Source organism: Lichenostomus cassidix, unplaced genomic scaffold (assembly GCF_008360975.1).
Source record: "Lichenostomus cassidix isolate B80296 unplaced genomic scaffold, HeHo_3.0 HiC_scaffold_42, whole genome shotgun sequence".
Classification (NCBI taxonomy): domain Eukaryota; kingdom Metazoa; phylum Chordata; class Aves; order Passeriformes; family Meliphagidae; genus Lichenostomus; species Lichenostomus cassidix.
Genome location: NW_028147241.1, coordinates 229,953 through 253,916, shown reverse-complemented (window position 1 = coordinate 253,916; position 23,964 = coordinate 229,953). Strand labels below are relative to the sequence as shown.

At 53.1% G+C, this 23,964-nt stretch overlaps 3 protein-coding genes and 1 long non-coding RNA gene across 4 annotated transcripts; 1 reads left to right on the top strand and 3 right to left on the bottom strand.

Moving 5' to 3' along the window:
* Positions 1 to 1,227: 1,227 nt before the first annotated feature.
* LOC146424100 (uncharacterized) lies at positions 1,228 to 3,506 on the bottom strand. The gene is made up of 2 exons (XM_085043887.1): positions 3,414 to 3,506; positions 1,228 to 3,235 (listed from the first exon to the last, which is right to left on the bottom strand). The coding sequence occupies exons 1-2, from the start codon at positions 3,463 to 3,465 to the stop codon at positions 1,641 to 1,643; spliced, it is 1,647 nt and encodes a 548-aa protein (XP_084900013.1). The 5' UTR covers positions 3,466 to 3,506; the 3' UTR covers positions 1,228 to 1,640.
* A 6,957-nt stretch (positions 3,507 to 10,463) lies between these two features.
* LOC146424099 (uncharacterized) lies at positions 10,464 to 15,506 on the top strand. Its single transcript, XM_085043876.1, has 3 exons — positions 10,464 to 10,591; positions 13,171 to 13,249; positions 13,428 to 15,506. The coding sequence occupies exons 2-3, from the start codon at positions 13,198 to 13,200 to the stop codon at positions 15,104 to 15,106; spliced, it is 1,731 nt and encodes a 576-aa protein (XP_084900002.1). The 5' UTR covers positions 10,464 to 10,591; positions 13,171 to 13,197; the 3' UTR covers positions 15,107 to 15,506.
* A 138-nt stretch (positions 15,507 to 15,644) lies between these two features.
* On the bottom strand, positions 15,645 to 18,228 carry LOC146424098 (uncharacterized). The gene is made up of 2 exons (XR_014847146.1): positions 17,227 to 18,228; positions 15,645 to 16,846 (listed from the first exon to the last, which is right to left on the bottom strand). It is a non-coding gene; the product is annotated as an uncharacterized LOC146424098 (long non-coding RNA).
* Positions 18,229 to 21,716: 3,488 nt separating this feature from the next.
* On the bottom strand, positions 21,717 to 23,764 carry LOC146424097 (uncharacterized). The gene is made up of 2 exons (XM_085043906.1): positions 23,226 to 23,764; positions 21,717 to 23,047 (listed from the first exon to the last, which is right to left on the bottom strand). The coding sequence occupies exons 1-2, from the start codon at positions 23,542 to 23,544 to the stop codon at positions 22,143 to 22,145; spliced, it is 1,224 nt and encodes a 407-aa protein (XP_084900032.1). The 5' UTR covers positions 23,545 to 23,764; the 3' UTR covers positions 21,717 to 22,142.
* Between the last annotated feature and the right edge of the window lie 200 nt (positions 23,765 to 23,964).

Below are 23,964 nucleotides of genomic sequence, written 5' to 3'. Positions count from 1 at the left end.
CAATTACACAATGTATCATGACTTATCATCAATACCTATTGGGATGAACCTTACGCTGGTGAGACAACTGGTAGAGCACCAAGACTTAATTAACATCCTAAAAGGAATTCAAAAAAGTGGAAAGAAACTTTTAATAACCATTCACCATGATACAGAGGAAATAAGCAGAGTCTTGCAAAGAGCCAGACAGGATGCGGATCACCACTGGTGGGATGTGCTTTTTGGATGGTCACCTACTGCAACTGGTATCCTTAATGCATTATGTCAGCCCATAATTGTTTTACTAATTTTGGTAGGTATTAGTTTTGTGTTATCTGTTCTGCTATTTGTTTGGAATTGCAGGATGTTAAAGAGGCTATCCATTTTAACTACCTTATCAAATGTACATGGTAAGGCATTGAGAGATACTTATTGCAGAAGCTTGCTAGAAGAAGACTCCATTTACTAGTAAAAGAATTATCATATAGAAAAGGGGGGACTGATTTAGGGTAAAATAGAAATTATTAATGTAAAAGAGCTAGAAGCTGGATAATAGTAATAATAATATTTTTTAACTGATTTAGAGAGCCAGAGATTGGATAATGATTTACTAAGATATGCCTGCTGCAATCCATTTATTATTCACTTAATGAATTTGTGCCTACCTGGTACTGGGGAGGATAGAGAGAAGAGAGCCAAATAATTGAGAGAAACCACCAAGTGTAACCGAGCATCCTGCCCTTGGACCCCAGAACTAGTACAAGTTGGCTCTCAGGCTTGGACTTGGACCAAGAACCAAGGGAGCGTGCGCAAGGGAACAGGGTGAAGAATTCATCCTGAGGAAGACTATCGATCACGTCGTCATTAATCATTTGGGACCCCTGCCCACAATTAATCTGAGAAACTGCGCTTGCGCGAGCATATTTAAATGAACTTTGAACTCATTATAATACGAAGCGGGGATAGATAACGAATATGTATAGGGGATTTGTCTAACTTTATGAATATGTAATCTGTAACCTGATATAAACCAGGTGAAGTGCTGCTGATGGTGTGCATGCCTTTGGAGGGGCTACCCGCCATGCACCCCAGCTGGAATAAACACAGACCTACTTCATAACTATCTGAGTTGTGGAGTCAATTCTGTGCTTCACCACAATACCCAAATCCGCATTAATTTTCCCCTGAACCTCAAATTCACTCCCAATTCCCCAATTCCCTCAGCAAAATGGTGCAGCTTTACATCTCTTTGTTTAATTTCCTTTATTTTACCTCAATTTTGGTTGCTCTGACAGGATGAAGAAGGAAATTATTTAGATTGGAAAAGACCTCCAAGATCACCCAGCATTGCTTGATGACACCAGAAGAAACAATTACACAGCAGGTGAGATTTTTTAGGGTGTAAATTCAATAAATCAGCTCTTCCCAATGAATTTCCAGTGTCGATCTGAGTCCCGATGGATGTTCCTGCCCCTGTGTTTGTCCAGGTGGCCACAGGGAATCAGGAGGACATGGAAGCCACCAGCCAGGTGTATTCACAGTGTTGGTCACTGGGAGTGAGGGTCACCAGGGCTCTTCCCAGTGTGGGTCCTCTGATGGGGAATGATGTTGGAGCAGCACATGAAGCTCTTCCTGCACTCGGGGCACTTGCAGAGCTTCCCTTACCGGTGCCTCCGTTGGTGTTTGGTCAAGTGAGAACTGCTGGAGAAGCTCTTCCCACACTTGGGACATTCATAGGGTCTCTCCCCAGTGTGGATCCTCTTGTGGACAACCAGGCTGAAGCTCCGGCTGAAGCTCTTCCCACATTCTCCACACTCATAGGGTCTCTCCCCAGTGTGGATGCGCCGGTGAGTGACGAGGTGGGAGTTCTTTCTGAAGCCCCTCTTGCACTCAGGGCAGTGGAAAGGCCTCTCGTCTGTGTGAATCACCTGGTGCTGGATGAGATCTGAGCTGACTGGAAACCTCTTCCCACACTCACAGCACTCATAGGGTCTCTCCCCAGTGTGGATCATCTTATGGCGGATCAGGTTGGAGCTCTGGCTGAAGCTCTTCCCACATTCTCCACACTCATAGGGTCTCTCCCCGGTGTGGATGCGACGGTGGATGATGAGGTGGGAGTTCTGTTTGAAGCCCTTCCTGCACACAGGACAGCGGAAGGGCCTCTCATTTATGTGAATGACCTGGTGCTGGAGGAGATCTGAGCTGGTCTGAAACATCTTTCCACACTCAGAACACTCATAGGGTCTCTCCCCAGTGTGGATGCGCCGGTGCCTGATGAGGGTGGAGTTGTCCTTGAAGCCCTTTTTGCACTCAGGGCAGTGGAAAGGCCTCTCATCTGTGTGAAAGCGCTCATGCTTAAGGAGATCTGAGCTGGTCAGAAACCTCTTCCCACACTCAGGGCACTCATAGGGTCTCTCCCCAGTGTGGATCATCTTGTGGCGGATCAGGTAGGACCTCCGGCTGAAGCTCTTCCCACATTCCCCACACTCATAGGGTCTCTCCCCAGTGTGGATGCGCCGGTGCCTGATGAGGGTGGACTTGTTCTTGAAGCCCTTCTTGCACTCAGGGCAGCGGAAGGGCCTCTCATCTGTGTGAATCACCTGGTGCTGGAGGAGATGGGTGCTGGTCTGAAACCTCTTCCCACACTCAGAACACTCATAGGGCCTCTCCCCAGTGTGGATCATCTGGTGCATGATCAGGTTGGAGCTGGTAATGAAGCTCTTGCCACATTCCCCACATGCATAGGGTCTCTCTCCGGTGTGGATACTCTTGTGGTAGATCAGGTGGGAGTTCTGAGTGAAGCTCTTCCCACATTCCTCACACTCATAAGGTCTCTCCCCGGAGTGGATCCTCTTGTGCTGGATCAGGCTGGAGCTGTGCCTGAAGCTCTTCCCACATTCGAGACACTCATAGGGTCTCTCCCCAGTGTGGATGCACTGGTGGCAGATCAGGTTGGATCTCCAGCTGAAGCACTTCCCACACTCCAAGCACTTGTGGGGCTTCTCCCCATCATGAAGCTGCTCAGGAACATGCAGTTCTGAACTCTGATTAAGGCTCTGATTGCCTTCCTGGCTCAGGGTGGCTCTTTGCTCCTCAGAGCACCCTGGGCTGGGTTTGCAGCCCCTCCTCGTGCAGCATCTCTGGGCCTTTTCCTCCCTCTTCAATTCCTGGCTCATGGAGCTGCTCAAAACAGCCTCTTCCACGAGGTTCTGCTGCAAGGATTTGTCCTCCCTGGTCTCCACCCTTAGCTCACTGCCTGCAGGAGGAAGGACAAGGAGAGGATTTGGGATTTGCCTCCATGCCAGAGGGAAGGGGAAGGAGATCCCCCCAGTCCATCCCCCAACAGCAGCAGGGCTGTCCTGCAGCCAGGGGTGATGCTGGGCTGGGAGATGGAGGAGAAGAGAGGGGGAAAGGGGCAGTGACTTCCTCCTCACCTGCCTGGGGGTCCTGGGGCATCTTCCTCTTCCTCGCAGCTTCCTCCTCCATCCAGACGAGGTTTGGGAATGGGAAATCCTGGTTTGGAGAAAAACAAGGAGTGACTACCTTGGCTTTGAAGGTCACCCTGTCCAATTCATCTCTAGAAGTCACCACGGCTCTGGGGTTCATAAAAACCTCCAGACCACCAGGATTCAGCACTACAAAAGACTCTCCTAGCAGTTCTCCCTCTCTGGCCTCTCCACTCTGGGGTTCTGGGTTTCCCCCTGTCAGGGCTGCAGGGGTCCCATGTCTACTGGGGGTTCCCCTCTCCAGCATCCCCACTCTCCCCAGACTGATTGAGGTCCCAGCAATCCCAGGGGTTCCCCCTCTCCAAGTTCCCCACTTTGGGCTTCTGGGGGTCTCCTCTCTCTGGGGTCCTGCTTAGGGGAGTCAATGGGTTTGGGGGTCCCAGGGATCCCCTCTCCCCTCTTCTCTCACCATGCTGCCAGGGGTTCCCCAGCTCTGCCTTTGCCCCTCTCCATTCTCCCCTCCCATGCCTCTCCCAGGACTCCCCAAAACCAGTGTCCCCCACCCCCCACTAGGTCCCACATGGTCCCCATGTGACCCCAGGCAGAGCCCAACCCCCACCATGGTGGGGATCCACATCCCCCCACCCCCCACCGGGGCTCTGCCAGCACCGCCATGGGAACCCCAAAAACACCTCCTGGGGACACCCCAATGTCCCCCCGAGGGGCATTTGCATCACCTGACTGGGGCTTACTGGGACCATGTGGGGAGGAAACTGGGGACACATTGGGAGCAACTGGGATCATACTGGGAGCAACTGGGACCATACTTTGGGCAATTGACTGAAACTGGGGTCATGCTGGGGGCAACTGGGAGTAACTGGGAAAGACTGAGATCATTCTGAGGGAGCTAGAACCTTACTGGGGCAGCTGGGAGTGCCTGGGAATGACTAGGAGCATCCTGAGGGCAACTGGGATATACTGGGAATGTCTGTAACCATACTGGGCTGACTGGAACCACACTGGGAACAGTTGGGACCATGCTGGGGACAATTGGGAGCAACTGAGAGTGTCTGGGGCCACCCTGGGCAGGACTGGGACTATAGCAGGAGCCAATGGGGGCAAGTGGGATCATACTGGAAGGAACTGGGAACAACTGGAACTATGCTGGGGGAAACTGGGATCATACTGGGATCACAGTGGGGCAGCTTTGCTCATGCTGGGAGAGACTGGAATTATACTGGGATTGACTGGGAGTGGCTGTGGGCAACTGGAATGATACTGAAAGCAACTGGCAGGAAGTGGGAATGACTAGCAGCATGCTGAGGGCAACTGGGATATACTGGGAGAGACAGGGAGACACGGGGATCATACTGGAAGCTACTGGGCTCATGCTGGCATTGACAGGGAGCAACTGGGATCACACTGGAGGCCACTGGCATCATACTGGGAGGAACTGGGATCATACTGGGATTACAGTGGGTGTCAATGGACTCTGAGTGGGGCTTACTGGGAGCTACTAGGCCCATGTTGGGAGCCAACTGGGGATACACTGGGAGCAACTGGGAATAACAGAGTGCATGCTGGTGACAACTGGGATCTACTGGCAGTGACTGGGATAATCCCGGGGGCAACTGAACCATGCTGAGGTAACTGGGAGTGCCTGAGAATGACTATGAGAATGCTCAGGGTAACTGGGATATACTGAGTCCATGCCAGTGGTGATTGGGGCCATGCTGGGAAAGACTGGGAATATGCTGGGGGGAATTCAGACCATACTGGGGGCAAGTGGGAGTGACTGGGGCCCTGATGGGAGAGACTGGCATCATCCTGGACTCATACTGGGATTGTACTGGGAGTGACTGTGACTATGATAGCGGCAACTGGGAGAACTGGGAACACACTGGGCAGAAGAGGGAGGAACTGGGAGCAACTGGGATTGTACTGGGCACAAATTGCATCTCATAATAGGGAATGACTGGGAGTGACTGGGTTCATACTGGGAGCAACAGGGATCCTAGATGGAGTGAGGGGAAGTGGCAAGGGTCAGACTGGGAGAGACTGGGCTCATACTGGGAGTGAGGAGGAAACTGGAACCACATGGGGCGGGGGCGGGGGGGCTGGGGGGGGCAACTGGGCTCCTAGTGGGAGTAGCCGCTTGCAGGGCCCGGGAGCCCTGAGCCCCTTTCCCGGCCATCCTGCCCCCAAGCCACCAGACTCCCCCACCAGGGCTCCCAGCAATCCCAGGCATTGCCCCTCGCCGATTCCCCGCTCCGGGCTGCTGGCGCTCTCCTCTCCCTGCGCTTCCGCTTAGACAAGCCGCGGCTCCCGGAGCTCCCCAAAAGCCGCTGTCCCCCCCTCCCCCGCCGGTCACCCGCTGGCCCCGGGCAGAGCTTGGAGGGCCCGGGCAGAGCCCAACCCCCACCGCGGGGGAACCCGCATCCCCCTGCCCCCCATCGGGGCTCTGCCCGCACCGCCACCGGGACCCCCAAAAACACCTCCCGGGGAACCCCGCATGTGCCCCCGAGGGGCAGCTGCGGCTCGGCTTTGGAGTCCCGAAAACTCCAAACATCCCCCAAAAACCCCAAACGCATGGACCCCCGGGATATTTGGGGCGAGCTCCCCCTCCCCGCTCACCTGTGGGATGGGGGCGGCGATGCTCCAGGGGGGCTGCGAATTCAGGGAGACCCAAACCGCGTGCCTCCTGACCGATCCTCCTTCGGCCCTCCTCTTCCTCTTCCTCCCGCTCTGTCTCTCCTCCTCCTTCCCCGCCCTAATCCCACCTCCTTCTCCTCCTTGCCCCAATCCCTTCTCCCGCTCCTCCTCCTCCCTGCTCCTCCTCCGCCGTTGCCGAGTCGCTCGCAGCCCGCGGGAGGAGCGGGGATGCAGCCGGGACAGCTCGGCATGGGCAGCGCGGGGCTCTCGGCTGCTCCCAGCCCAGCGCTGGGGACAGGGGGAGCCTGGCCTGGGGAAAAGGAGAGGGAAACAGGGAAAACTGGGGGCTGCTGATCCAAAGTGGCCTTGCTGGGGAGCCTGGGCAGGGAGTTGCAGCCCTTGGGGCTCCTGTGGGGAGCCTGGAGATGCGGGAGGGGGGAACGCAGAGAGGGGTGGGAGATCCCAGCAGTGCAGCACTGGAGTGACTGGGCTGTACTGGGATCGTACTGGGATCGTACTGGGATCATACTGGCAATGACTGGGCTGTACTGGGGCACCTGGAACCTTCCTGGGGTTGCTGGGAGTGACTGGGCATGACTAGGAGCATGCTGAGGGCAACTGGGATATACTGGGAATGTCTGTAACCATACTGGGCTAACTGGAACCACACTGGGAACAACCAGGACCATGCTGGGCAGAACTGGGACCACACTGGGAGCAACTGGGGGCGAATGGGAGTGACTGTGTCTACACTGGGGGCATCTGGACATGACTGGGACCATGCTGGGAGGGACTGGGATGATACCAGGGGACACTGGGGCCAACTGGGATAAGTCTGGGAGGAACTGGGAACAACTGGAACTATGCTGGGGGCAACTGGGATCCTGTGGGGATGAGAGAGGGAGCAGCTGGACCCATGCTGGGGTAGACTGGGATCACACTGAGGGTGACTGGGATCATACTGGGATTGACTGGAACCATAGTGCAGGTGAACGGGAGCAACTGGAATCACAGCTGGGTCAACTGGGAGAAACTGGAGCCATGCTGGGATCATACTGGGAGTAACTGGGAATGACTGGAACTATACTAGGGGCAACTGGGAGAACTGGGAACACACTGGGAGGAAGTGGGAGGAACTGAGAGCAACTGGGATTGTACTGGGGACAAATTGCATCATAATAGGGAATGACTGGGAATAACTGGGTTCATACTGGGAGCAACAGAGATCCTAGAAGGAGTGAGGGGAAGTGACCAGGGTCATACTGGGAGTGCCTGGGAGTGCCTGGGCTCATCTTGGCTCCTACTGAGGTCCAGGGGGATCCCATTCCGTTCCCAGAGGGTGCCAGGGGGTCCCAGCGTGGTCCCAAAGGGGATCCTGGAAATTCCCAGGGATTCCCTTTTCCCCCTGTGCTCCCTCAGGCACTGTCGTGTCTCCCAACCTGCAGCTCCAGGATCTGCCCCTTCTCACAGCCCCCAGACCCTCCCTGTTTCCTGAACCTGGCAGCCCCTGGAGCCCCATTGCTGCCTCTTCCAGTCTCCAAAGGCTCCTTTCCTCAGCCCCAGGGACTCCCTGAACCCTCCTTCCTGGAGGTGCCCTTTCTGCCACCTGTAACACCAGCATTGCATGGGAGCTTGGGAGGAGACACAGGTGACCACAAGTGACCCCAGGAATATCCCAGAGCACAGGACATCAGGCTCAGTGTATAAAGTGGGGGAACAAGGAGGAAGGCCGCAGAGCAGAGCTCCCTGCTCCAGCTGGCAGGGCCTCAGCGCCCGCCCTGTGCCCTCCTGCCCCGATGGCCGCGCCAGGCCCTGCTTGCTGCCCTGATGGTGGCACTGCTGGCCCCCAGTGCTCTCCAAGGGCTTCTGCAGTGTTATAGATTGGACTCACAGAACCAATGCGGAGTCAAGCCCATTAAAAATGTACAATTTATTAGCAAGCAGTAGCGAGGATAGCAGCGCTGGGCAGCCAAAGGCGCGCAACAGTCCTTTTATAGGCCTTCTGGGTTACGTGTATCCTGTGCTGTGCGCCTTTCTGGGCTGCTTCTGCTCTTCTTCTGCTGAGACAGTACATCTTGCAGAATGCCAAGGTTACAGATTACTTCTTATTTTGCCAGCGAGCTTTTTCTCACCCAAAACAACTTTCCTTTTGTTTTTAAGCAGTGTTAGCAAGATTTGCAATTTCCTTTTGTTCAGGAGGCTTTAGCAATGTTTTGATGAACAAACAGTATTCTTTTTATTACACTAATCACAATCTAAGCCCAGCTGCCCCAACCCCTGTGATCACAGAATCACAGAATGCCTTGGCTTGGAAGGGTCCTTCAAAATCCTCTTGTTCCAAGGCTGCTGCCGTGGGCAGGGACACCTTCCACTCTGCCAGGCTGCTCCAAGGCCCATGCAGCCTGGCCTGGAGCACTGCCAGAGATCCAGGGGCAGCCACAGCTTCTGTGGGCAGCGTGGGCCAGGGCCTCAGCAGCCTCAGAGCCCACAGTTTGTGCCACACCTGCGGCCTCAGCCCGCCCTGTGTCAGTGGGAGGCCACTGGCCCTGGTGCTGTCCCTGCAGGCCCTTGTAAACAGCCCCTGCCCCTGCAGGTCTCTGGTGGTGCAGGGACTGACAGGCCGCAGGAAGGTGCCCCGGAGAAGCCCTTGGAGAGCACTGGGGGCCAGCAGTGCCACCATCAGGGCAGCAAACAGGGCCTGGCGCGGCCATCGGGGCAGGAGGGCACAGGGCGGGCGCTGAGGCCCTGCCAGCTGGAGCAGGGAGCTCTGCTGTGCGGCCTTCCTCCTTGTTCCCCCACTTTATACACTGAGCCTGATGTCCTGTGCTCTGGGATATCCCTGGGGTCACTTGTGGTCACCTGTGTCTCCTCCCAAGCTCCCATGGAATGCTGGGCTTACAGGTGGCACAAAGGGCACCTCCAGGAAGGAGGGTTCAGGGAGTCCCAGGGGCTGAGGAAAGGAGCCTTTGGGGACTGGGAGAGGCAGCAATGGGGCTCCAGGGGCTGCCAGGGTCAAGAAACAGGGAGGGTCTGGGGGCTGTGAGAAGGGGCAGATCCTGGAGCTGCAGGTTGGGAGACACGACAGTGCCTGAGGGAGCAACAGGGGAAATGGGGAATCCCTGGGAATTCCCGGGATCCCCTTTGGGACCACGCTGGGACCCCCTGGCACCCTCTGGGAACGGAATGGGATCCCCCTGGACCTCAGTAGGAGCCAAGATGAGCCCAGGCACTCCCAGGCACTCCCAGTATGACCCTGGTCACTTCCCCTCACTCCCTCTAGGATCTCTGTTGCTCCCAGTATGAACCCAGTTATTCCCAGTCATTCCCTATTATGATGCAATTTGTCCCCAGTACAATCCCAGTTGCTCCCAGCTCCTCCCACTTCTGCCCAGTGTGTTCCCAGTTCTCCCAGTTGCCCCTAGTATAATCCCAGTCATTCTCAGTTACTCCCAGTATGATCCCAGCATGGCTCCAGTTGCTCCCAGTTGACCAGCTGTGATTCCAGTTGCTCCCATTCACCTGTACTATGGTTCCAGTCAATCCCAGTATGATCCCAGTCACCCTCACTGTGATCCCAGTCTCCCCCAGCATGGGTCCAGCTGCTCCCACTCTCATCCCCACAGGATCCCAGTTGCCCTCAGCATAGTTCCAGCTGTTTCTAGTTCCTCCCAGACTGATCCCAGTATCCCCCAGTGTCCCCTGGTATCATCCCAGTCCCTCCCAGCATGGTCCCAGTCATGTCCAGATGCCCCCAGTGTAGACACAGTCACTCCCATTCACTCCCAGTTGCTCCCAGTGTGGTCCCAGTTCTGCCCAGCATGGTCCTGGTTGTTCCCAGTGTGGTTCCAGTCAGCCCAGTATGGTTACAGACATTCCCAGTATATCCCAGTTGCCCTCAGCATGCTTCTAGTCATTGCCAGTCACTCCCAGACACCCCAGTAAGGTTCCAGGTGCCCCAGTACAGCCCAGTCACTGCCAGTATGATCCCAGTATGATCCCAGCACAGCCCAGTCACTCCAGTGCTGCACTGCTGGGATCCCCCACCCCTCTCTGCGTTCCCCCCTCCCGCATCTCCAGGCTCCCCACAGGAGCCCCAAGGGCTGCAACTCCCTGCCCAGGCTCCCCAGCAAGGCCACTTTGGATCTGCAGCCCCCAGTTTTCCCTGTTTCCCTCTCCTTTTCCCCAGGCCGGGCTCCCCCTGTCCCCAGCGCTGGGCTGGGAGCAGCCGAGAGCCCCGCGCTGCCCATGCCGAGCTGTCCCGGCTGCATCCCCGCTCCTCCCGCGGCCTGCGAGCGACTCGGCAACGGCGGAGGAGGAGCAGGGAGGAGGAGGAGCGGGAGAAGGGATTGGGGCAAGGAGGAGAAGGAGGTGGGATTAGGGCGGGGAAGGAGGAGGAGAGACAGAGCGGGAGGAAGAGGAAGAGGAGGGCCAAAGGAGGATCGGTCAGGAGGCACGCGGTTTGGGTCTCCCTGAATTCGCAGCCCCCCTGGAGCATCGCCGCCCCCATCCCGCAGGTGAGCGGGGAGGGGGAGCTCGCCCCAAATATCCGGGGGGTCCCTGCGTTTGGGGTTTTTGGGGATGTTTGGAGTTTTCGGGACTCCAAAGCCGAGCCGCAGCTGCCCCTCGGGGGGACATGGGGGGTTCCCCGGGAGGTGTTTTTGGGGGTCCCGGTGGCGGTGCGGGCAGAGCCCCGATGGGGGGCAGGGGGATGCGGGTCCCCCCGCGGTGGGGGTTGGGCTCTGCCCGGGCCCTCCAAGCTGTGCCCGGGGCCAGCGGGTGACCGGCGGGGGAGGGGGGGACAGCGGCTTTTGGGGAGCTCCGGGAGCCGCGGCTTGTCTAAGCAGAAGCGCAGGGAGAGGAGAGCGCCAGCAGCCCGGAGCGGGGAATCCGGGAGGGGCAATGCCTGGGATTGCTGGGAGCCCTGGTGGGGGAGTCTGGTGGCTTGGGGGCAGGATGGCCAGGAAAGGGGCTCAGGGCTCCCGGGTCCTGCAAGTGGCTACTCCCAGTAGGAGCCCAGTTGCCCACACCAGGCCCCCCCAGCCCCCGCCCCGTGTGTTTCCAGTTTCCTCCTCACTCCCAGTATGAGCCCAGTCTCTCCCAGTCTGACCCTGGTCATTTCCCCTCACTCCATCTAGGATCTCTGTTGCTCCCAGTATGAACCCAGTCACTCCCAGTCATTCCCTATTATGGTGCAATTTGCCCCCAGCACAGTCCCAGTTGCTCCCAGTTCCTCCCTCTTCTGCCCAGTGTGTTCCCAGTTCTCCCAGTTGCTGCTAGCATAGTCACAGTCACTCCCAGTACAATCCCAGTATGAGTCCAGGATGATGCCAGTCTCTCCCAGCAGGGCCCCAGTCACTCCCACTTGCCCCCAGTATGTTCCCAGTTCCCCCCAGCACATTCCCAGTCTTTCCCAGTATGGTCCCAGTCACCACCTGCACAGCCTCAGGCACTCCCAGTATATCCCAGTTGCCCTGAGCATTCTCACAGTCATTCCCAGGCACTCCCAGTTACCTCAGCATGGTTCAGTTGCCCCCAGGATTATCCCAGTCACTGCCAGTAGATCCCAGTTGTCACCAGCATGCGCCCTGTCATTCCCAGTTGCTCCCAGTGTATTCCCAGTTGGCTCCCAGCATGGGCCTAGTAGCTCCCAGTAAGCCCCAGTCAGAGTCCATTGACACCCACTGTAATCCCAGTATGATCCCAGTTCCTCCCAGTATGATGCCAGTGGCCGCAGTGTGATCCCAGTTGCTCCCTGTCAATGCCAGCATGAGCCCAGTAGCTTCCAGTATGATCCCTGTGTCTCCCTGTCTCTCCCAGTATATCCCAGTTGCCCTCAGCATGCTGCCAGTCATTCCCACTTCCTGCCAGTTGCTTTCAGCATCATTCCAGTTGCCCACAGCCACTCCCAGTCAATCCCAGTATAATTCCAGTCTCTCCCAGCATGGGCCCAGCTGCTCCCCCTGTGATCCCAGTATGATAACAGTTGCCCCCAGCATAGTTCCAGTTGTTCCCAGTTCCTCCCAGTCTGATCCCACTTGCCCCCATTGGCTCCTGCTATAGTCCCAGTCCTGCCCAGGGTGGCCCCAGACACTCTCAATTGCTCCCAGTTGCCCCCAGCATGGTCCCAACTGTTCCCAGTGTGGTTCCAGTCAGCCCAGTATGGTTACAGACATTCCCAGTATATCCCAGTTGCCCTCAGCATGCTCCTAGTCATTCCCAAGCACTCCCAGCTGCCCCAGTAAGGTTCTAGCTCCCTCAGAATGATCCCAGTCTTTCCCAGTTACTCCCAGTGTCCTCCAGCATGTTTCCCCAGTTTCAGTCAGTTGCCCAAAGTATGGTCCCAGTTTCTCCCAGTATGATCCCAGTTGCTCCCAATGTGTCCCCAGTTTCCTCCCCACATGGTCCCAGTAAGCCCCAGTCAGGTGATGCAAATGCCCCTCGGGGGGACATTGGGGTGTCCCCAGGAGGTGTTTTTGGGGGTTCCCATGGCGGTGCTGGCAGAGCCCCGGTGGGGGGTGGGGGGATGTGGATCCCCACCGTGGTGGGGGTTGGGCTCTGCCTGGAGTCACATGGGGACCATGTGGGACCCAGTGGGGGGTGGGGGACACTGGTTTTGGGGAGTCCTGGGAGAGGCATGGGAGGTTAGAATGGAGAGGGGCAATGGCAGAGCTGGGGAACCCCTGGCAGCATGGTGAGAGAACAGGGGAGAGGGGATCCCTGGGACCCCCAAACCCATTGACTCCCCTAAGCAGGACCCCAGAGAGAGGAGACCCCCAGAAGCCCAAAGTGGGGAACTTGGAGAGGGGGAACCCCTGGGATTGCTGGGACCTCAATCAGTCTGGGGAGAGTGGGGATGCTGGAGAGGGGAACCCCCAGTAGACATGGGACCCCTGCAGCCCTGACAGGGGGAAACCCAGAACCCCAGAGTGGAGAGGCCAGAGAGGGAGAACTGCTGGGAGAGTCTGTTTTGGGGCTGAATCCTGGTGGTCTGGAGGTTTTTATGAAGCCCAGAGCCGTGGTGACTTCTAGAGATGAATTGGACAGGGTGACCTTCAAAGCCAAGGTAGTCACTCCTTGTTTCTCCCCAAACTAGGATTTCCCATTCCCAAACCTCAGCTGGATGGAGGAGGAAGCTGCGAGGAAGAGGAAGATGCCCCAGGACCCCCAGGCAGGTGAGGAAGAAGTCACTGCCCCTTTCCCCCTCCCTTCTCCTCCGTCTCCCAGCCCAGCATCACCCCTGGCTGCAGGACAGCCCTGCTGCTGTTGGGGGATGGACTGGGGGGATCTCCTTCCCCTTCCCTCTGGCATGGAGGCAAATCCCAAATCCTCTCCTTGTCCTTCCTCCCCCAGGCAGTGAGCTAAGGGTGGAGACCAGGGAGGACAAATGCTTGCAGCAGAACCTCGTGGAAAAGGCTGTTTTGAGCAGCTCCATGAGCCAGGAATTGAAGAGGGAGGAAAAGGCCCAGAGATGCTGCACGAGGAGGGGCTGCAAACCCAGCCCAGGGTGCTCTGAGGAGCAAAGACCCACCCTGAGCCAGGAAGGCAATCAGAGCCGTAATCAGAGTTCAGAACTGCAGGTTCGTGAGCAGCTTCATGATGGGGAGAAGCTCCACCAGTGCTTGGAGTGTGGGAAGAGCTTCAGCAAGAGATCCAACCTGATCTGCCACCAGAGAATCCACACTGGGGAGAGACCTTATGAGTGTGAAGAATGTGGGAAGAGCTTCAGGCAGAGCTCCCACCTGATCTGCCACAAGCGCATCCACAGTGGGGAGAGACCCTATGAGTGTGAGGAATGTGGGAAGAGCTTCATTAACAGGTCCCACCTGATCATCCACCAGAGGATCCACAGTGGGGAGAGACCCTACGAGTGTTCCGAGTGTGGGAAGAAGTTTGTTACCAGCTCAGATCTCCTCCAGCACCAGGTGATTCACACAGACGAGAGGCCCTTCCGCTGCCCTGAGTGCAAGAAGGGCTTCAAACACAACTCCACCCTCATCACCCACCAGCGCATCCACACTGGGGAGAGACCCTATGAGTGTGAAGAATGTGGGAAGAGCTTCAGCCAGAAGTTAAGCCTGGTTGTCCACAAGAGGATCCACACTGGGGAGAGACCCTATGAGTGTCCCGAGTGTGGGAAGAGCTTCTGCCAGAGGTTAAGCCTGGTTGTCCACAAGAGGATCCACACTGGAGAGAGACCCTATGAGTGTGAGGAATGTGGGAAGAAGTTTCTGACCAGCTCAGCTGTACTCAAGCACCAGGTGATTCACACAGATGAGAGGCCCTTCCGCTGCCCTGAGTGCAGGAAGGGCTTCAAACAGAACTCCCACCTGATCATTCACCTGCGCATCCACTCCAGGGAGAGACCCTATGAGTGTGGAGAATGTGGGAAGAGCTTCAGGCAGAGCTCCCACCTGATCCGCCACAAGATGATCCACACTGGGGAGAGACGCTATGAGTGTTCTGAGTGTGGGAAGATGTTTCAGAGCAGCACCCATCTCCTCCAGCACCAGGTGATTCACACAGATGCGAGGCCCTTTCGCTGCCCTGTGTGCAGGAAGGGCTTCAAGGACAACTCCACCCTCATCACCCACCGGCGCATCCACACCGGGGAGAGACCCTATGAGTGTGGAGAATGTGGGAAGAGCTTCAGCCGGAGGTCCTACTTGATCCGCCACAAGATGATCCACACTGGGGAGAGACCCTATGAGTGCTCTGAGTGTGGGAAGAGGTTTCCAATCAGCTCAGATCTCCTCCAGCACCAGGTGATTCACACAGACGAGTGGCCTTTCCGCTGCCCTGAGTGCAAGAAGGGCTTCAGAAAGAACTCCCACCTCGTCACTCACCGGCGCATCCACACTGGGGAGAGACCCTATGAGTGTGGAGAATGTGGGAAGAGCTTCAGCCGGAGCTTCAGCCTGGTTGTCCACAAGAGGATCCACACTGGGGAGAGACCCTATGAGTGTCCTGAGTGTGGGAAGAGCTTCTCCAGCAGTTCTCACTTGACCAAACACCAACGGAGGCACCAGTAAGGGAAGCCCTGCAAGTGCCCCGAGTGCAGGAAGAGCTTCATGTGCTGCTCCAACTTCATCCCCCATCAGAGGACCCACACTGGGAAGAGCCCTGGTGACCCTCACTCCCTGTGACCAACACTGCAAAGACACCTGGCTGGTGGCTTCCATGTCCTCCTGATTCCCTGTAGCCACCTGGACAAACACAGGGGCAGGAACATCCATCGGGACTCAGATTGACACTGGAAATTCATTGGGAAGAACTGATTTATAAATGTTACACCCTAAAAAATCTCACCTGCTGTTTAATTGTTTCTTGTGGTGTCATCAAGCAATGCTGGGTGATCTTGGAGGTCTTTTCCAATCTAAATAATTTCCTTCTTCATCCTGCCAGAACAACCAAAATTGAGGTAAAATAAAGGAAATTGCACAAAGAGATGTAAAACTGCACCATTTTGCTGAGGGAATTGGGGAATTGGGAGTGAATTTGGGGTTCAGGGGAAAATTAATGCGGATTTGGGTGTTCTGGTGAAGCACAGAATTGACTCCACAACTCAGATAGTTATGAAGTAGGTATGTGTTTATTCCAGCTGGGGTGCATGGCGGGTAGCCCCTCCAAAGGCATGCACACCGTCAGCAGCACTTCACTTGGTTTGTATCAGGTTACAGATTACATATTCATAAAGTTAGACAAATCCCCTATACATATTCGTTATCTATCCCCGCTTCGTATTATAATGAGTTCAAAGTTCATTTAAATATGCTCGCGCAAGCGCAGTTTCTCAGATTAATTGTGGGCAGGGGTCCCAAATGATTAATGATGACGTGATTGATAGTCTTCATCATGATGAACTCTTCACCCTGTTCCCTTGTGCACGCTCCCTTGGTTCTTGGTCCAAGTCCAAGCCTGAGAGCCAACTTGTACCAGTTCTGGGGTCCAAGGGCAAGATGCTCGGTTACACTTGGTGGTTTCTCTCAATTATTTGGCTCTCTTCTCTCTATCCTCCCTGATACCAGGTAGGCACAAATTCATTAAGTGAGTAATAAATGGATTGCAGCAGGCATATCTTAGTAAATCATTATCCAATCTCTGGCTCTCTAAATCAGTTAAAAATATTATTATTACTATTATCCAGCTTCTAGTTGTTTTACATTAATAATTTCTATTTTACCCTAAATCAGTCCCCCCTTTTCTATATGATTAGTAAATTCTTTTACTAGTAAATGGAGTCTTCTTCTAGCAAGCTTCTGCGATAAGTATCTCTCAATGCCTTACCATGTACATTTGATAAGGTAGTTAAAATGGATAGCCTCTTTAACATCCTACAATTCCAAACAAATAGCAGAACAGATAACACAAAACTAATACCTACCAAAATTAGTAAAACAATTATGGGCTGACATAATGTATTAAGGATACCAGTTGCAGTAGGTGACTATCCAAAAAGCACATCCCACCAGTGGTGATCCGCATCCTGTCTGGCTCTTTGCAAGACTCTGCTTATTTCCTCTGTATCATGGTGAATGGTTATTAAAATTTTCTTTCCACTTTTTTGAATTCCTTTTAGGATGTTAATTAAGTCTTGGTGCTCTACCAGTTGTCTCACCAGCGTAAGGTTCATCCCAATAGGTGTTGATGATAAGTCATGATACATTGTGTAATTGGATTTTATCAACTGATGAGATACAACTGGTGCCAAATACAAAAAGTCACACCCAATGATTTTCACAAAATTACAAATACAAAAATTAGAACGATTCCTAACTGACATAACGACGAGAGGGAACTCACGGCAGTCTCAATATGAGATATAGAGTAAGCTCCATTTTATTTCACCAAACAAGAAACTTATATACTGTTACAGATGTTACTAATTATAGTTACACACGTATCTGCAGTCTGTTCTCACACATTCAGGGATCCTCTTGGTGACTCCCTTTTTTCTTTCTCATAACACTTCTGACTCCCTAATCTTTCCCATGACATTCTTCCCACAGCTCAGAAACACAGTTGTGGTTCCCAGGTGTTAGTTTCTCATAACAGCTTGTTCGGATTTTTACTGAGTCCTGACTATGCTGAGGCTTTGTTCAGGCCTGTTTAGTTAGCATAAGTTTTGCTGGAAAACTGCATTTTCCAACACCTAACATCCAAAGTAACATTGTCATTATCTATTTCTATGAAAACACACAATGTTCTTAAGCAAATACAGCCCTGACCAATATATACAAGTACTGTTTTCTGACTAGTATCCGGGTGAACTTCAAAGTGGCAAATGCTTTGCTCAACATCTAAGCATATATCTTTGGCGTTAATTGTGTTACTCTCACAGATAAATCCTTGTTGTTCTCGTGTAATGCATTTCTTGATAAACCTTATCTGATTTTATACACTGCTCTCCAATGCTGCAGGAGGAGCAACACCTCTTAATTTTTCCCCTTCTGTTTTTGTCTTCCTTTTCAAGGGCTAATACCATAGGGTCGGTGGGAGGTCTAATCCCACAATCTCTTTGCCATTCGGGGTGATTTCGAAGAGAGAAAAACATATCAGCATAAGAGACCTCACCCCATTTTCCTTCCCATCTTAAAAACAACATTAACTGTAATAGAGTGTTATAGTCTAGAGACCCATGCGGAGGCCACCTAATTCCATCATCTAGCTTGTACAAAGGCCACCACTGAGTTGAAAATTTGCTAAGAGTCCTTTTATCTTCTGTACCTCTACTCCCTGCAGTTTCCTTCCAATGTGCTATAACACAGCCAAGTGGAGTTTTTTTAGGAACCTCTTTGCTTTGCCCAGTTCCCATCTTATCTATTTCCTTCACTTGGTTTTATCTCTCTTCCAGGCAAACCTCTTTTCACACTGCCTCACTGTTTTTTCCCAGTTTTCCTCCCACACTGACCAGATTTCAGGAACTAAATGACTTTTTCCACACACTAAGGCAATAACAGCTGCTTCTGACCACTCAGTCACAATAGTAACAGTGTCCCTTTCGTTAAGATCTCTGCTTTTTATTTCGGCTATCTTATATTGAGCCTGAATTTCAGAATCCTCACACGCTGGACACCACTTTGATCTCAAATGAAACACGCAATACCACTTTTTGTGACATGCAGCACACTCACACAATGCCCAAACCTTACAGTAATTATTTTTACATTCAAACCAAAAGGTATTTTTGGCATCAGACAAGCATCTCATTTATTTCACTCAAAGCCAAGCTACTATGAGAGAGAGAAAAAAATAAAAATCAAGATTAGTCACTGAGACAGAAGAAGGAGAAAGAAGAGAAAAATAAAAAGGCAGCCACTCTTTATATGCTCTTGTTTTCACTAAGTAAATTAACTCAATATTCCCAATATTTTCTAAGATTACACTGCTAAGAAGGAACTTGGTGTTTTTGTCCACACAAAACTTTTATATTCTCTTTACAACTTGCCCAGTTGTTTTCTGACAGGTCGATAAAAAATAGTATCTCTTAACTCTGCAAGCCTGCAAAGCTGACACCATGTTAAAACCAACTAATCATACTGTGGCACAGCTGCTGTACTACATCCACATAAACCCAAAGGTCTGGGGCTATGCTCCTTTGACGTAGCCACTGAAAAAACCCCAGTGTCTTTAACTGGCTGCGGTAAAAAGTTTCTTTTTATTCACTTACCACAACAATTTCAAACAACTGCATACACTCACTCACCCTAACACAACAATAAACATGTCATACAATACAACAAGTGCTTTTACAACCACAACAACAAAGTACAACAATAATTCCAATAAACCCACACTCATATGCCAAAGCTAATAATTCATAACCATACCCAAATATTCATTCCTATTAGACCACTTGCCTCACACTTAATCAATCAATTTCTCATTTGCTCGTGCAGACTAATCTGCACCCCACACACATACACAACACCGGTGTTAACAATACTTCAAACTAGTTCCCTTTCAAACTAGTTTCCTTAGGGATCCACTCGATTCACCACCAGAATCACTCGCGGCCACTCTACCGGACAGCGAATCCCCCCCTGCCAGCTAAGGACAACGAATTACTTTGCCGATTTCCCCTAGCCAGCCCTAACCAGTCACTTGCAAGCTCCCCACTCAGGGACAACGCTGCGCACAGGACGTCTCTCTGTGTCTTACCAGCAGCCCTAGCCACGCATATATGACTTACAGGCTTCCCTATACCCAAAATATACCCTATTCCCTATACTGTTTCTCCGCTGTATCAGGCAGTCGTTGTTTGCCCCCGCAGTGGGTGACCGAGGAGCGGAGGTCCTCCAGGAAAATCCCGGGGCACGCCTAGGATGTCAGCCCCTCAGTCGATCCTGCAGCCAGGCAAATCTTGTCCCATCTGGGGTGCCAAATGAAGCACGGACTTGACTCCACAACTCAGATAGTTATGAAGTAGGTATGTGTTTATTCCAGCTGGGGTGCATGGCGGGTAGCCCCTCCAAAGGCATGCACACCTCAGCAGTACTTCACTGGGTTTATATCAGGTGACAGGTTACATATGCATAAAGTTACACAATGCTCCTATACATATTCATTACCTATTCCTGCTTCAGATTATAATGAGTTCAAAGTTCATTTAAATATGCCCGTGCGAGCGCAGTGTCCCAGATTAATTGTGGGCAAGGGTCCCAAATGATTGATTACTACATGATCCATACTCTTCATCACGATGAACTCTTCACCCTGTTCCCTTGCGCATGCTCCCTTGGTTCTTGGTCCTACTCCAAGCCTGAGAGCCAACTTGTACCAGTTCTGGGGTCCAAGGGCGGGATGCTCGGTTACACTTGGTGGTTTCTCTCAATTATTTGGCTCTCTTCTCTTCATCTGCCCCGATACCAGGTAGACAAAAATTCATTAAGTGAATAATAAATGGATTGCAGCAGGCATATCTTAGTAAATCATTCCAATCTCTGGCTCTCTAAATCAGTTAAAAAATATTATTATTACTATTATCCAGCTTCTAGTTCTTTTACATTAATAATTTCTATTTTACCCTAAATCACGGAAATTCCTGAGTCAGCACTGATGGATTCCCGAATCTCCTCCGAGGATTCCCGAATCACCTCCGATGACTCCCGACTCTTTTCCAGCGCTTCCCGACTATCTGGAAATTCCCAAATCACCTGCGGGGACTTCCGAATCACCTCAGATGATTCCTGACCCTTTCCCAGGCAATCCAGAGATTCCCAACCTGTTCCTGATGATTCCCAGCCCTTTCCTAGGAATTCCCGTCCCTTTTCCGGCGATTCCCAACACTGTTTGGTGCTGGCTCTGCAGGGCAGGAGTCCTCGGCCGCAGCTTTGGTCTCTGCGCTCGCTGAGCCTCAGCAACGCTCAGCTGCTCCGCCTGGAGCCGCGGAGGAGAGCGGGGGGATTCGTGCTGCCCTCTGGTGGTGTAAAGGAGGGACTGCAGGGCTGTGCCGTGCTGCTCAGCCTGATCTAAATAATTAATTAACTGCTCCTAATTAACCCCGTGCTGCCCTCTGCTGGTGGTGTAAAGGAGGGACTGCAGGGCCACCCTGTGCTGCTCAGCCCGACCTAATTAATTCATCAACGCTCCTAATTAACTCCCTACTGCCCCCTGGTGGTGTAAAGGCAGGACTGTGCAGAGCTGCTCAGCCACCCCTAATTAACCCCTAATTAATTAATTGCCCTGTCATGCCCTCTGTTGGTGTGAAGGAGGGACTGCAGGGTGGCACCGTGCTGCTCAGCCAGACCTAATTAAACCCTCATTAATTAATTAAGCACTCCTAATTACGCTGCCCTGAATTGACAGGGCCTCATGCTGCCCCATGGTGGTTTTAAGGAGGGACTGCAGGGCTGTGCTGTGCTGCTCAGCCAGACCTAATTAAACCCTAATTAATTAATTAATGCCTAATTAGCCCCGTGCTTCCCCCTGATGGTGTAAAGGAAGGACTGCAGGGTCATGCCGTGCTGCCCAGCGGGACCTAATTAATTAACCTCAACCCTAAGCAATTAACCCCTAATTAACTGCACACCGTGCTGCTCAGCCTGCCTGCAGACCCTGACCTAATTCAATCTATGCCATTTTGGGGGCAATTTTGGGGTTTTTAGGGCAATTTGGGGATGTTTTGGGGGAAACCCCTTCCCAAATCAAAACCGATAGCACCATTTTTGGGGTCCCCAGTGTGGTTTTTGGGGAGATCTAGGAGGGTCTCGGTGGGAATTTGAGGAGATTATGGGGAGGATTTTGGTGACACAAAGAAAGGGAGGGAGGGAGAAAAGAAAAAAGGGAAGGGAAGGGAAGGGAAGGGAAGGGAAGGGAAGGGAAGGGAAGGGAAGGGAAGGGAAGGGAAGGGAAGGGAAGGGAAGGGAAGGGAAGGGAAGGGAAGGGAAGGGAAGGGAAGGGAAGGGAAGGGAAGGGAAGGGAAGGGAAGGGAAGGGAAGGGAACACTGAGGCCAGGAATTGGCACAGACAACCAGGATTCCTGGAGAGCAGATGGGCTCAGGTGGACATGTTCTGCCACCACAGCTATGAGCTCGTCACCCCGTTCCCTGGCTTCGGCAGCCCCAGAACACCCAAATCCGCATTAATTTCCCCATGAACCCCAAATTCACTCCCAGCTCCCCAATTCCCTCAGCAAAATGGTGCAGCTTTACATCTCTTTGTTTAATTTCCTTTATTTTACCTCAATTTTGGTTGCTCTGACAGGATGAAGAAGGAAATTATTTAGATTGGAAAAGACCTCCAACATCACCCAGCATTGCTTGATGACACCAGAAGAAACTATTACACAGCAGGTGAATTTTAGGGTGTAAATTCAATAAATCAGCTCTTCCCAATGAATTTCCAGTGTCAATCTGAGTCCCGATGGATGTTCCTGCAACTGTGCTTGTCCAGGTGGCCACAGGGAATCAGGAGGACGTGGAAGCCACCAGCCAGGTGTATTCACAGTGTTGGTCACTGGGAGTGAGGGTCACCAGGGCTCTTCCCAGTGTGGGTCCTCTGATGGGGGATGAAGTTGGAGCAGCACATGAAGCTCTTCCTGCACTCGGGGCACTTGCAGGACTTCCCTTACCGGTGGCTCCGATGGTGTTTGGTCAAGTGAGAACTGCAGGAGAAGCTCTTCCCACACTCAGGACACTCATAGGGTCTCTCCCCGGTGTGGATGCGCCAGTGCCTGATGAGGTGGGAGTTCCTTCTGAAGCCCTTCCTGCACTCAGGGCAGCGGAAAGGCCTCTCGTCTGTGTGAATCACCTGGTGCTTGAGGAGATCTGAGCTGACTGGAAACCTCTTCCCACATTCGGAACACTCATAGGGTCTCTCCCCAGTGTGGATCCTCTTGTGGACAACCAGGCTAGAGCTCTGCCTGAAGCTCTTCCCACATTCTTTACACTCGTAGGGTCTCTCCCCAGTGTGGATGCGCAGGTGGTTGATGAGGACGGAGTTGTGTTTGACGCCCTTCTTGCACTCAGGGCAGCGGAAGGGCCTCTCATTTATGTGAATCACCTGGTGCTGGAGGAGAACTGAGCTGGTCACAAACCTCTTCCCACACTCGGAACACTTGTAGGGTCTCTCCCCAGTGTGGATCCTCTGATGGATGATCAGGTGGGACCTGTGCCTGAAGCTCTTCCCACATTCCCCACACTCATAAGGTCTCTCCCCAGTGTGGATCCTCTTGTGGATGATCAGGTTGGAGCTGTTAATGAAGCTCTTCCCACATTCCGCACACTCATAAGGTCTCTCCCCAGTGTGGATGCGCTGGTGGCAGATCAGGTTGGATCTCTGGCTGAAGCTCTTCCCACACTCCAAGCACTTGTGGGGCTTCTCCCCATCATGAAGCTGCTCTGGAACCTGCAGTTCTGAACTCTGATTAAGGCTCTTCAATTCCTGGCTCATGGAGCTGCTCAAAACAGCCTCTTCCATGAGATTCTGCTGCAAGGATTTGTCCTCCCTGGTCTCCACCCTTAGCTCACTGCCTGCAGGAGGAAGGACAAGGAGAGCATTTGGGATTTGCCTCCATGCCAGAGGGAAGGGGAAGGAGATCCCCCCAGTCCATCCCCCAACAGCAGCAGGGCTGTCCTGCAGCCAGGGGTGATGCTGGGCTGGGAGATGAAGGAGAAGAGAGGGGGAAAGGGGCAGTGACTTCCTCCTCACCTGCCTGGGGGTCCTGGGGCATCTTCCTCTTCCTCGCAGCTTCCTCCTCCATCCAGCTGAGGTTTGGGAATGGGAAATCCTGGTTTGGGGAAAAACAAGGAGTGACTACCTTGGGTTTGAAGGTCACCCTGTCCAATTCATCTCTAGAAGTCACCACGGCTCTGGGCTTCATAAAAACCTCCAGACCACCAGGATTCAGCCCCAAAACAGACTCTCCCAGCAGTTCTCCCTCTCTGGCCTCTCCACTCTGGGGTTCTGGGTTTCCCCCTGTCAGGGCTGCAGGGGTCCCATGTCTACTGGGGGTTCCCCTCTCCAGCATCCCCACTCTCCCCAGACTGATTGAGGTCCCAGCAATCCCAGGGGTTCCCCCTCTCCAAGTTCCCCACTTTGGGCTTCTGGGTGTCTCCTCTCTCTGGGGTCCTGCTTAGGGGAGTCAATGGGTTTGGGGGTCCCAGGGATCCCCTCTCCCCTGTTCTCTCACCATGCTGCCAGGGGTTCCCCAGCTCTGCCATTGCCCCTCTCCATTCTCCCCTCCCATGCCTCTCCCAGGACTCCCCAAAACCAGTGTCCCCCACCCCTCACTGGGTCCCACATGTCGCTGTTGAGCAGCTAGCAGAGTAATGAAGGCACCAGTTCTCAGTGGCAAGAAGGAATGACCTTTATTGTTTTGATTTCATCACATATATAGAGTTCTCAAAAGTCACCTAGATTGGTCAGTCAGAAGCCTTCCCCCAGGCCT

Excerpts from the sequence above, each read along its gene's own strand:
- LOC146424099 (XM_085043876.1), top strand. The coding sequence starts at position 13,198 with ATGGAGGAGGAAGCTGCGAGGAAGAGGAAGATGCCCCAGGACCCCCAG. Across the intron at positions 13,250-13,427 it reads GCCCCAGGACCCCCAGGCAG|GCAGTGAGCTAAGGGTGGAG; the intron begins GTGAGGAAGAAG and ends TTCCTCCCCCAG.
- LOC146424097 (XM_085043906.1), bottom strand. The coding sequence starts at position 23,544 with ATGCTGGAGAGGGGAACCCCCAGTAGACATGGGACCCCTGCAGCCCTG. Across the intron at positions 23,048-23,225 it reads GCCCCAGGACCCCCAGGCAG|GCAGTGAGCTAAGGGTGGAG; the intron begins GTGAGGAGGAAG and ends TTCCTCCTGCAG.
- LOC146424100 (XM_085043887.1), bottom strand. The coding sequence starts at position 3,465 with ATGGAGGAGGAAGCTGCGAGGAAGAGGAAGATGCCCCAGGACCCCCAG. Across the intron at positions 3,236-3,413 it reads GCCCCAGGACCCCCAGGCAG|GCAGTGAGCTAAGGGTGGAG; the intron begins GTGAGGAGGAAG and ends TTCCTCCTGCAG.